Genomic DNA, 10682 nt, shown 5'->3' with positions numbered 1-10682 from the left:
ATACTAGTGAATAATATTTATGAATAATATTCTTAAATCATATTCATCAATAAAATTCTTATCAATATATTAAATAAATAAATTAATTAAAATAAATTTGTACTATCAAATTTAAAAACTAAGCAAATAAATTTAAAATTAAAAAAAATCAAACAAGCATAAATACGAACTAACATCTAAACAAATTAAACTCAAACTAATAAAAAAATCAAATCAAACTTAACAATCATTTCAATATTAGACTCATTTTAAACTGGACTTGATTACTTTATCAAACATATTTAAACACTACAAAGCTTGACTTGGTTGGTTTACAGGCCAACATATAGATGAACTTTAGATTATAGAATAATTAAATATGAGTGATCTTTTCATATTCAGTTTCTTTTCGGGAAAAAAACAAAGAACAGAAGATAAGATGAACTAGAGAATTTACTCGTTAAGTCTTCACTCAAACAGATAAAAAGAAATACAGCATTTACCAAAGTAAGGCATCGATCCGATAATTCAGTAGACAAATGATCGTTGACAGAGCAAGGCATCAAATGAGAGTGCGAGGGAAGAACATGAGATTATTTCTTCCTAGTTGCAAGTGCCGCGATACCACCCACCAGAAGCCCCACAGCGGTCGCCGCGATTCCGATGCCGATCACACCGTCTGTTGCGAGAACAAGAGTTCAGTTTCCGATAATGAATGAATTGAGTGATAGTTGATGTTGTTGTTGGTATTATTACCTTTTGCAATTCGATCTTCCACTACTTTTTTCAGAGTTTGGGCTTGTCGCCAATCCGGTGCGATCTACAAATGAGAAGAAACAAAAACAAGTTGAGGTTTCTATACATTGAAAGGATAAAAGCTTCATCCATGATTGTGAATCACAGATCTTAAAGTGATGCCTCTATACGGATAGATAATCCAGGCCTCATTTACTAGTGTAATTTCAATTCTACCATTCCACTATTGCACTTAGAGGGGTCGCATCGACGCAATGATGACGACGATGATAGCAGGTTAGGTTTATTCCTCTTTGATTCACATGCTCGGTACAATATTTTTCACATGATTCTTCCTCTCGGTTCTCCCTCAAGTTCTTCACAATCTTTCCTACACTCAGGATTCATAGTACTCAAAACCCTATAATCATCGAGGGTAAATGGACATAGGATTGTAAATGAATTGAACGTTTGTAAACATGTTTAGTGCTCGAGAGCTTGTTTATGTTCATTCCATACACATAAGATCAATTAAATGAATAAGCTTGAACAACTCGTTAAACTAAACGAACAAACAAACATGCTAAATAAATAAATAAAAACTTTCAAAATGAACAAATAAATTGGTATTATCAAACTCAATAACCAACCAAACAAACTTAAAATATAAAAGTTTCAAACAATCAAACAAGTTTAAATTGAGAGCTTGATAGCATCTAAACAAATCAAACTCAAGTCCATAAAAAAGAAATCAAGCAAAGTTGAACAATCATTTCAACGGCTCAGTTTATTTTAGCCTTAGCTTAGCTCGGTTCGATTACCTTATCAAACAAGCTTGAACACTACAAAACTTGACTCGGCTCGGCTTATTTACAACCCTTCACATGAGCCAATTTGGGTGTCGGTTGACCAAGGCAAATTATTGCGGTTCACTGTGGTTTTCCATCATCCACAATGAGAGGTGAAGTGCCAAGAGATGCTAGCATGGAACAAGCCTTTAAGCCTTAGTTTAGTTATCAATAAGGTGAGAAAGTCAACCTAAAACCACTTAATTAAGAAAATTCTTGAACTTTTTATATTTGTTGCAGATTCTGAGCCATGAAATTCTAGTCTTGAGATAAAACATCCCCTTGTTCTCTTTAGTGCATTTTTCTGTAACATATAGTTTCAACCATTCTAAGCATTCAATTATCATATCTTTCAAAAACTAAGTCGAACTTGGAAGGTAAACATCCTCGGATGAATTGCAGAAAAATCAATATTGGAACATATAAACAATCAAATTAAACTTAAAAAAATAACCTAATCGACTTGATGAGCAAATCAAAAAGAATATGTTCTAAACCAATTAAATAGAACTTAAGTAGAAAATCACCAGAAGATGTTGCAAACAAAACAAACAAGAACAAGCAATTTAAATAGGCAAACACAAATTTGATGCCGAGATTTCACAGGTTTCTCAAACAGCTAATGCAACAAGAAAAAACTGATCATCCGGCCACATTTTTTTCTTAGTTTGATATATCCCCAGTGCATTAGGTCCTGCTAAATGCAGGTTGTTGGCACAGGAGACCCTAAAAGTCACAATCGACACAATTTTACTACTGCAAACATAGAGGTAATAATCGCAGCTAAAAGCCTAGTCATCAAGAAAGCTAGGGTGAAAATTTTACTATGAAAATAACGGATGCTTATATCTGATGCTGTATTTCAAATAAGAAATTTCATTATCCATCAAAGTGAGTCATTAACATTAACCCTTTCATCGACATGTTAAGAATGACTTGTATATGCTGTTCCTAAAGCATCTTGTTGGTGTGTCCAAAGTATTAATGAAAGTAGCATTTTGTCTAGAATCCCTTTTTCAAACATGTCTAGCAAAGTGTAAAAGTGTTCTTGCTTCCTACAAGACCCATTCTCACTCCAAGTGATATCTAACATTCCAATGTAGAAAAACACATTTTTGCATTCAAACGCCATGTGTCATCTTCCATCAGAAAAAGGTAAAATAATAAGCTAAAAAAAAAAAAGGGGGGGGGGGGGGGGGTGGTAGACTAGCAGACCCAAGGGCATGGAATCTCAAGTCACCATGATTTTTGGTAGCATTCAATAGTTTCCTCTATTTCTGGAAAAAGACAGTATGCACAACTAGTTTCAAAACATAACTAGTTATTTTCTTTTCAGTTCATTTCCTCAAGCCAACAATAATATGATGATATCATCAACACATTAACGTGTTTCATTATTGGTGAATTTCTCGCTCTTTATGTTCTACATAGCATCTCTAATACTATGAAAAAAGCAAATTTGGTTATACTTTTGGTAAGTATTAAAATCTTTCTACTCTCTACCCTTTAGCAGGCTTTAGAGTTGCATGCTTTATATTCACAATATTTTAACAAGACATTGTTTAAATAGGAAAGGACATGATCATTGGAACTAGGGCGTTCTCATTGAAAAAAAACATCTATTATGCATTGTTTAGCAAGTTCTACCATTAGAGACTTATACTCGAGCTATCGTAACTAGATTGGTGTTTGATAAAGTATGGCTGGTACAGCCACATTGGTGTATGCAGGAGGAACTGAAGAGCATAAAGCATATGCAATTTCATTTTTTTTTCCAAACAAGAAAAGGATTTTTAAAAAAGGCAAACTTTGTGTCATCAGAATATTCAAACAAAGAAAAACTAAACATCTAAGCAGGCACAAAATATGTCAATCCACAATAAACATTTTATCGAATATATGTCAATGAGCCTGTATCAAAATAACATCATACCTGTAAACATTGTTCAAGCAGCTGACGGCTTCTGGAGTAGTCTGCATTTCTGTAAAACCCAACAGCCAACAAATAAAGTTTCTCCCTAGTTTGCAGTGGACTTGCTGAACTATCCAAAGAAGCTGAAGAAACCAGTGTTAACAAGGTTGCAATTCACTGAGACCAACAACGAATCAAAGAAAGATAACAAGATTTCTAACCACATGAGGAACACAAATCTACAAGGGTAAAAATGCGAATTTTCACATGCGATAAGTGATTAAGGAACCTTCAAGCATGGCGATTCCACGATTCACATCGTCCGGGAACCTGGAATGAACGAGCGCCCAGGACAACCTCATGAGGCTTTCCTTCTTCGCCTCTGCGCTACCACTCTCCGCCACCTCTCTCTCGCAACCCTGGGAAGGCGAAGCACAGTGATCAAGAGAAGCAAAGGATGATAAACGGAGGTAATATAATCTGATAAAAACAACAAATCCTTCAGAGGAATCCCTAGTTGTTCGGATCGATAAGAAATACGATGACAAGAGAAAGGTAGAGCGAAGACTTACGGCGATGACGTCACGGTCGCACCAGGGAACGTTGTCGCCGCCGGTGAAGAAGGAGCCGACGGAGTCGAAGAATTCACGAATCTTGGCATCCATGGCGGTGCAGTAGCGAGGCCGGCGATGGATCGGGAGATGACAAGGAGAGAGTTTTCTTTGGGGCTAAGATAAAAGAGGAAAGATCCAAATGGTCTTGGTTGACGTTGATTGACCCCTTTTAATGGAATGTTGAAATTAAAACCATAAAAATAATTTTTTATTTAAAAAAATAATAATGAATTAATCACTTTAACCAAAAAAAATAAAAATTCATTACTCAACCGATCCTACACGATCGATCTCACGATTATCTATAAAAAGATAAATCAAAAAATTATAATTAACTATTATGGAAAAGAATATTATCTCGACTTCGTTAAAATTCAATCTTACCCACTTCAACAAATCTATTTTATAGGAACCAATTCAACCATGTCTCAGAAACTAATGATGAGTTAATCAAATCGAATAGCACAATTACTCATGCATTATATACCATCACAAACACTGCTAAAAGTTTCGTAAATTAGGGTGGCGAAGTTTTCATCTTCGCAATAGATTATGGTCCTTCTTGTGTTGGTCTCGATGATGGCATTCTTAGGGTCTGTTATTCGTATCGAAACCGTATCGCTCGCGGCCTCTTTGTTCCATTGCATATTCCCGACTAGTCCCCTGTCTTGCAAGGCGACGAGTAAACGAGCGGGCTCGATGGAACCCCAATGAAGCAACTTCTTGTTTGAAGATTTGAGTTGAACTTTCGATGCGGATAAGAAATATTTTCCTTCCCTCAACAGAATGCTCCCCTCCAGCCTTGCAATGGCCAAGTTTTGTTGTGTCAGTTTTCGGGGCCGAAGCTGAACCGCAAGATCAGTTTCCAGCACGGCATTGTAATTCTTCGAAGAACTTGTAACTCGCAATGGAACGTTTTCAGAGTAGTACAAGTATGGTGGCCGCGGCGAGTTCTTCCCCTGCGCCTGCAACCGCATTCGAAGATCCTCGGGGAACTACATAAAAACCACACCAAGGAAAATCAAATGACAGTCGAGACTGAAGAGCACAGATCGAGATTTTGCTGAAAACATGGTAAGAGTAGTTTACCAAAACAAGTTTCGGTTGGAGGATTTCCAAAAGCAGCTCTACTTTGTGCATCCTGCAACCAGAAAATCCTTGATTACCGAATTCGGAAAGCAAATGACAGTTGAAACTGAAGAGCAACGATCGGCATGTGTTGTCCGAAAACACAGTTCGAGTGATAGTTGGGCAACAGAAAAACAACATAACCATCTTGGTGAACCTCAAGATTTAGACCAACAGTGGACAGTTAAAATTCAGCTTATTGTTGATGCCGAAACATAACAAGAAGACCTCGGTTGTCGATCTCAAACTTTCACAGACATAGTATGCATCTTTGAAGCCAAGATTGAGATTAAATAAAGAGAATAAAGATTGAGTATCGAAATTCGACTCACATGATCCCAGAAAGGATGGAACATTGGAGAACCTTCATTGCCAGTGGTGTATAAGGCAAGAGCGCCAGTTCGACATCAATTCCTTGCTGCAAATAGTACATGTTTATGAACTATTATCGAAACTAAATATCTTAAATCGATACAGTTTGCGGGATATGCACCTCTAAAATTAGTAAAGAATTAGGATCAGCATGCCACCGTCGAAGCAGGGTGACAACTGGACCGAGCCGAAGACTCCAATGAGAAGAAAAGACTACACAGGGCTCCTGCCATGCAGCTCTGTGAGAGATCAATTACATGAGTTGGAAAGTAAATGATATAAAATAATCATATAGATCAACAGTCGTTCAGTTTACTGGTAAGTAAGCTAGATCTGAAAGGCTTCCAACTGAAAAGTCGGAGGCTCAAATAACACATCATCGTCGAGAAAAAAACATATAGCATGCCAACTCTTAAAGAATGAAAGATAACAGTCAACATGTTTCATCCATGATTCCATGTCTGAAAAGATGGAAATACCTTGACATATCATCTCAAAAAGGATTACTAACTAATGGAAATTGAGATTTTCAGAAATTAATTTGCAATTGTTCATGGAATTTAGTCGGGATTATAATTATGGGCATCTACAGAACAAGTTGAACGGAGATCCAGCATGCAATATTAACTGCATGGGATGTTAAACTTTTCATGATATTCAAAATTCAATAAATAAAATTGCATGAGGCATTGTTTCTCCCCCATTTCATGATATCTGTGCTCCTAACCATAGTTTGGAGCGATATTGTGAGATTCTCCGTCTGCTGATATCACCCTATGATTGTACTCAATTGTTAGATCGTGCAAGATATCATCCAAAAGACAGGAGATCCCTCGTTATTTGTTGGTGTCTATTATGTAGAGGAGAAGTGACCAATGTCGAAAATCAGAACTCCGGTTCTACTTGACACTGATTGTAAATGATGGTTTGTATTAGGATTACATGTCTACTGATTAATAAAAAAATGAAAAAATAATAAGGATCGACTCCCAGGTCCTCATGGCCGGGATATTATTTCATCAAAACTGACTAATATTTATATATGATCATCATCCTATGTGGTGTTAAAAATTTTGGAGTTCATATGTTGAGAGTCGAGACTATATTGCATATAACTCTAGAATGCAAGAATCACATAATGCGAAAGTAGAAACAGGCATATGGTTGCTACACTGTGCAAGAGGGCTCACAGGAAGTCAGAAGTGTAAAGTGAGGGGAAAACAAGCAGCCTCTTAGCTTTCTTAAATTCGATGTGGTTAAACAATGCCTCCCCTGAGAATAACTGCAAAATGATAAAAGAAAAATAAACATAAATGCAGGGATGAATGATGTTAATTAAGTCAAACAAACAGAATTTACAACCTTCTGTTGGCGATGCTCGGAGAGCCATTCTGGCACTATATTCAGATATGTCAACATTTCTTCCGCTGTAGAAGAAATCATGAAAATTGGAACCTATAATAGATTAATGATGAACAAATTACATTATTCTATTTTCAATGAAGAGTCGTACCATTAATCAAATGGATATAATGCGATAACTCTTTTTTCTAGAAGTATATTATTGATAAAGAAGTTAATTTGCTGTAAAATAGGATGTTGAACATTTCACAGAGGCCTAACTAATTCCGCTTAAAAGGTAGTACATTTTGTATGCAAGAATCATCCTGAGAATGGAATCATACAAGTCAGGTCGAATTGATTCCTTATTTTGTTTAATCCAGAAAGGAATTAAACCATTCCCCCTTAACCAGAACATCTTTCCCAATTCTCATAGCTGGAAACAAGCAAATCCCACTCTCCAAAAAGCACCTGACTCCTTTGCATAACTTATTGCCTCAGTAACCCGATATGGCAGCACCAAATTCTTCTTTCTTCCACAATTGGTTTTTTCCTCTTCTGAGTTCCAGTTATCATGTTCTAGCCTTCATCAATCATCCAACCCATGTTGAACACGGGATCACTTGATATAGATTCTCTTCCCTATAAAATATCAGATTTACGATGTGAGGCTTTTTCAATTCGCGTGGTTGAGAGGTGTGTTTGAGGAATGAGAAGTCATTGGTGTGGTGGATAAAAAAGGAAAGGTGTGTGCTTAAAATTCTTATTCCTTCATGTGGACAAGGATTAACAGTTGGTGAGAGGCTGAGCACATTAGGCTTGTATTCCTTTTTAATCTATCTTGAAATATTAGCAGACTAACGCAGCAAAGTGTATCTTTTTTTTTTAAATAAAAAATAAAAAAAATTATCCACCTCCAAATGAATGATGTAACACACCTTTCACATCCTGCCATTGCCACAACTTATGCGTCTGGTCCTTGATGCCATCTCTTTTCCACTAGGAATTGTTTTTTTCTCCTTTTATTTAATGAGCCAACACTGGCCCAACAAATCTAAGTTTATAGATGGTAATCACGACTCCACTACCATTTAGAATTGGTAAAAAAATAGATCAAATTAAACTGAAATCAAAACAAACCAGCATCATGTTTTGGTTGAAGTCATGGACCCTGCTCAAACTGATGCATGGATCCACAAAATATGTTCTAAACTGTAAGCTATGCTAAGATGCAAGTATTCCTAATGATATTTATTCAGTAATAAGTCCAGATTATATGCAAGTTAATGGTCAAAAAGCAGACAACAAATATATATAGGTCCAATCAAATCCAACTGAAGTGAACAAGAAATGTCTCAAGGCTGGAACATCAAAACATTTCTCCAACCAGAGAGATAAAGACTGTGTATAGATAATACGTACCTTAATATTGAAGGACTCTAGAGATTCACATATCTGCTCCAGCAGTAAGACTACTGTCTCAATACGCCCTATTGGTATCAAAACCGAACCTCCTCCTTGCAAAGAATCTATGATGCAAGAGCATATAAACTTGGTCTTCTCAATTTCATCAGAGCTCTCATCAGTTTCAAGTAAAAGGTGGTGTACTTTATCCTTAGTATCAGCACTATAACATATATTAGCATGCTAGAAGAACTACTGAAAAGCATAAACATTGGATACTGCACAAAAAAGGACCAGGGCTCAAAAAGAAGTTAATAATAGATGAAGAAAACCTACCTGCAAGTTGAAGCATTAGAGGGAGAAAAATCACTATCTCCTGTCATGTTTATGTCTCTAATTCCTTGTGATTCAGTACCAGTAATGTCAATGCTACTTAGCGATGAAAGATCTGAGAACAGCACTAAATCATTCCCAAGCAGAGACATGTAATCAAAACCCTTCCAACAAGCTGACATGAATAAGGAGCTTGATAGATAAGAAATACTCCTTCTTGGACTATGTATTGTCCAATTGCAGCTTCCAATGTCTAAACCTGAGCTGTATGCTTTCAACATTATGGATCCATTGAAGAAAGTTTCTTCGCCATACTTGAGAGGTTGAATTTTCTGCATGCATTCCTTTACATCTGCTGCACTAATATGTGAAGACCAAAACCAAGAAAAAGATGTCTCATTAAGTATGAAGAATAAGACAGACAGTTGAATATAACTTTCCAGAACGGAAGGAATATCTTTATTATCTATTACAAATGACTCTACACTAAAGTAGCTATGTTCAAAATAGCTTAAAGGTTAGGAAAATTGAAAGACTGTAAATATATGAACTTCACTTCCATCTTTACTTTGTTAACAATATTTTTATCTCCAATTTAAATGAGCATAACTTTGAAAAAACTAAATAGCAATCCTTTCCTCAATTGTATTAAACTAAAGCCTTAGCAAGATAGCTTTTGCCCAAATGATTATACAGAAGAGTTTCATCAAATGACTCCAATGGTCATTGCCTAGCAAAAAATAGGTTACATGTGAAATATTTGTACCACATTACAATTTCCTAAGGGATTTTCTTTTAGTTATCTCCACAGGATGGCAGACCATAATTTTATACATCATTAACCAAACCCAATTTATGAATGAGTAATATAATAATCTGTTTGACTTTTATTACAGCTTTACACTTACGCAATAGCAAAATGTGAGACAATTTCTACTGAAATAATGCAAGAAATAAAATTAATATGGCAAAGAAGTGAAACATCTTTTTACAGAAGAAATCAACATTAAGTCAACAAAGTGTACTTTAAGTATGCAAAGGTTATTATGTAAACTGATTGTGAACTTTAACACTTACAAGTTTTAAATTCATATAAACACCAATCGAAAACTAAAGAAATAAGAGAATTCGAACCTGTACAAGGGCATCCAACCTCCTAGTTCCTCTCCTTCACCCCAGAATGAGTTGTTTCAGCAATGGTGGAAGCTTTCCGAGCTCCTCCCATTTCATCCATTCTGGAAAACTGGGCCTAACATCTGTACCATAAAATTGCACAAATTCAGCGTGCATCGAAACGAGATCTTCCATCAGCAGCTGTCCAATCCTTGCAGCCACCTCTGTCACATAAATCTATAATACCAAATGAACATCACCCAACCAAATGACACAAAAAAAATCACCTTTTTTACATCATCTATAAAACATCATACCTTAGCATTGAATTTGGCATTGCAAGTGCTGTTGCCAGTCGACAGGTCTTGGAACAGTCGACTGCTATTTGAATGTTGCTGAAAATTGGCAAACATTTAATGCGCTTTAATGCGAGATTTTGTTGCCGATTGAAGGCATCAGTCGACTGGCCCTGCCAGCAGTCAACTGATGTTGCAGAGATTATAAAAGAAGCCTGCACGAGAACAACTCAATCTTTTTGCCATTCTTTTATTCTTTTGTGCTTCTTCTGAGAACGTTTTTGTTCTCTATTCTCGCTTTCTTCCTCTCCTCCTAAACAATATTTCATATCATATTTGAGGAGATCTGAAGAGTTGTAAAGGTTTCTCCGCCTTCGAGGTTTTTGAGAAGGAGAAGATTCATAGTGCATCGGGTGTGTGCGTGCGTGTGGATCCTTGGATTAGTCACCTCTGCGGAGGTGGATACCAAGTAAAATAAACCGGGTTAGCGTTGATCTCTTTCTTTCTCTTTATATTTTTGCTTCCGCTAATCTCTGTGCAGAGAAAGATCAAGAAAAATCGAGAAACGCTATTCACCCCCCCTCTAGCTATTCAACCGATCCTAACA

General features: G+C 36.4%; 2 protein-coding genes across 2 annotated transcripts; both read right to left on the bottom strand.

Moving 5' to 3' along the window:
• Positions 1-416: 416 nt before the first annotated feature.
• Positions 417-4213, bottom strand: LOC141817358 (mitochondrial fission 1 protein A-like). Its single transcript, XM_074705022.1, has 5 exons — positions 4047-4213; positions 3764-3893; positions 3496-3617; positions 736-799; positions 417-658 (listed from the first exon to the last, which is right to left on the bottom strand). The coding sequence occupies exons 1-5, from the start codon at positions 4137-4139 to the stop codon at positions 573-575; spliced, it is 495 nt and encodes a 164-aa protein (XP_074561123.1). The 5' UTR covers positions 4140-4213; the 3' UTR covers positions 417-572.
• A 348-nt stretch (positions 4214-4561) lies between these two features.
• LOC141817357 (uncharacterized) lies at positions 4562-10174 on the bottom strand (the record flags this gene model as incomplete). Its single annotated transcript, XM_074705020.1, is given in 11 exon segments — positions 4562-5083; positions 5178-5229; positions 5549-5634; positions 5710-5827; positions 6779-6870; positions 6951-7043; positions 8352-8556; positions 8670-9026; positions 9801-9839; positions 9841-10016; positions 10097-10174. Coding segments are annotated over 11 exon segments (1812 nt in total), but the record flags the coding sequence as incomplete, so codon positions are not given.
• Positions 10175-10682: the final 508 nt, after the last annotated feature.

The sequence above is a fragment of the Curcuma longa genome, unplaced genomic scaffold (assembly GCF_044706935.1).
Source record: "Curcuma longa cultivar G26 ecotype Majalengka, Jawa Barat unplaced genomic scaffold, ITB_CL_G26_1.1 contig_20198, whole genome shotgun sequence".
NCBI lineage: Eukaryota > Viridiplantae > Streptophyta > Magnoliopsida > Zingiberales > Zingiberaceae > Curcuma > Curcuma longa.
The sequence above is the reverse complement of the archived record's forward strand: the minus strand, read 5'-3'. Positions and strand labels throughout refer to the sequence as shown.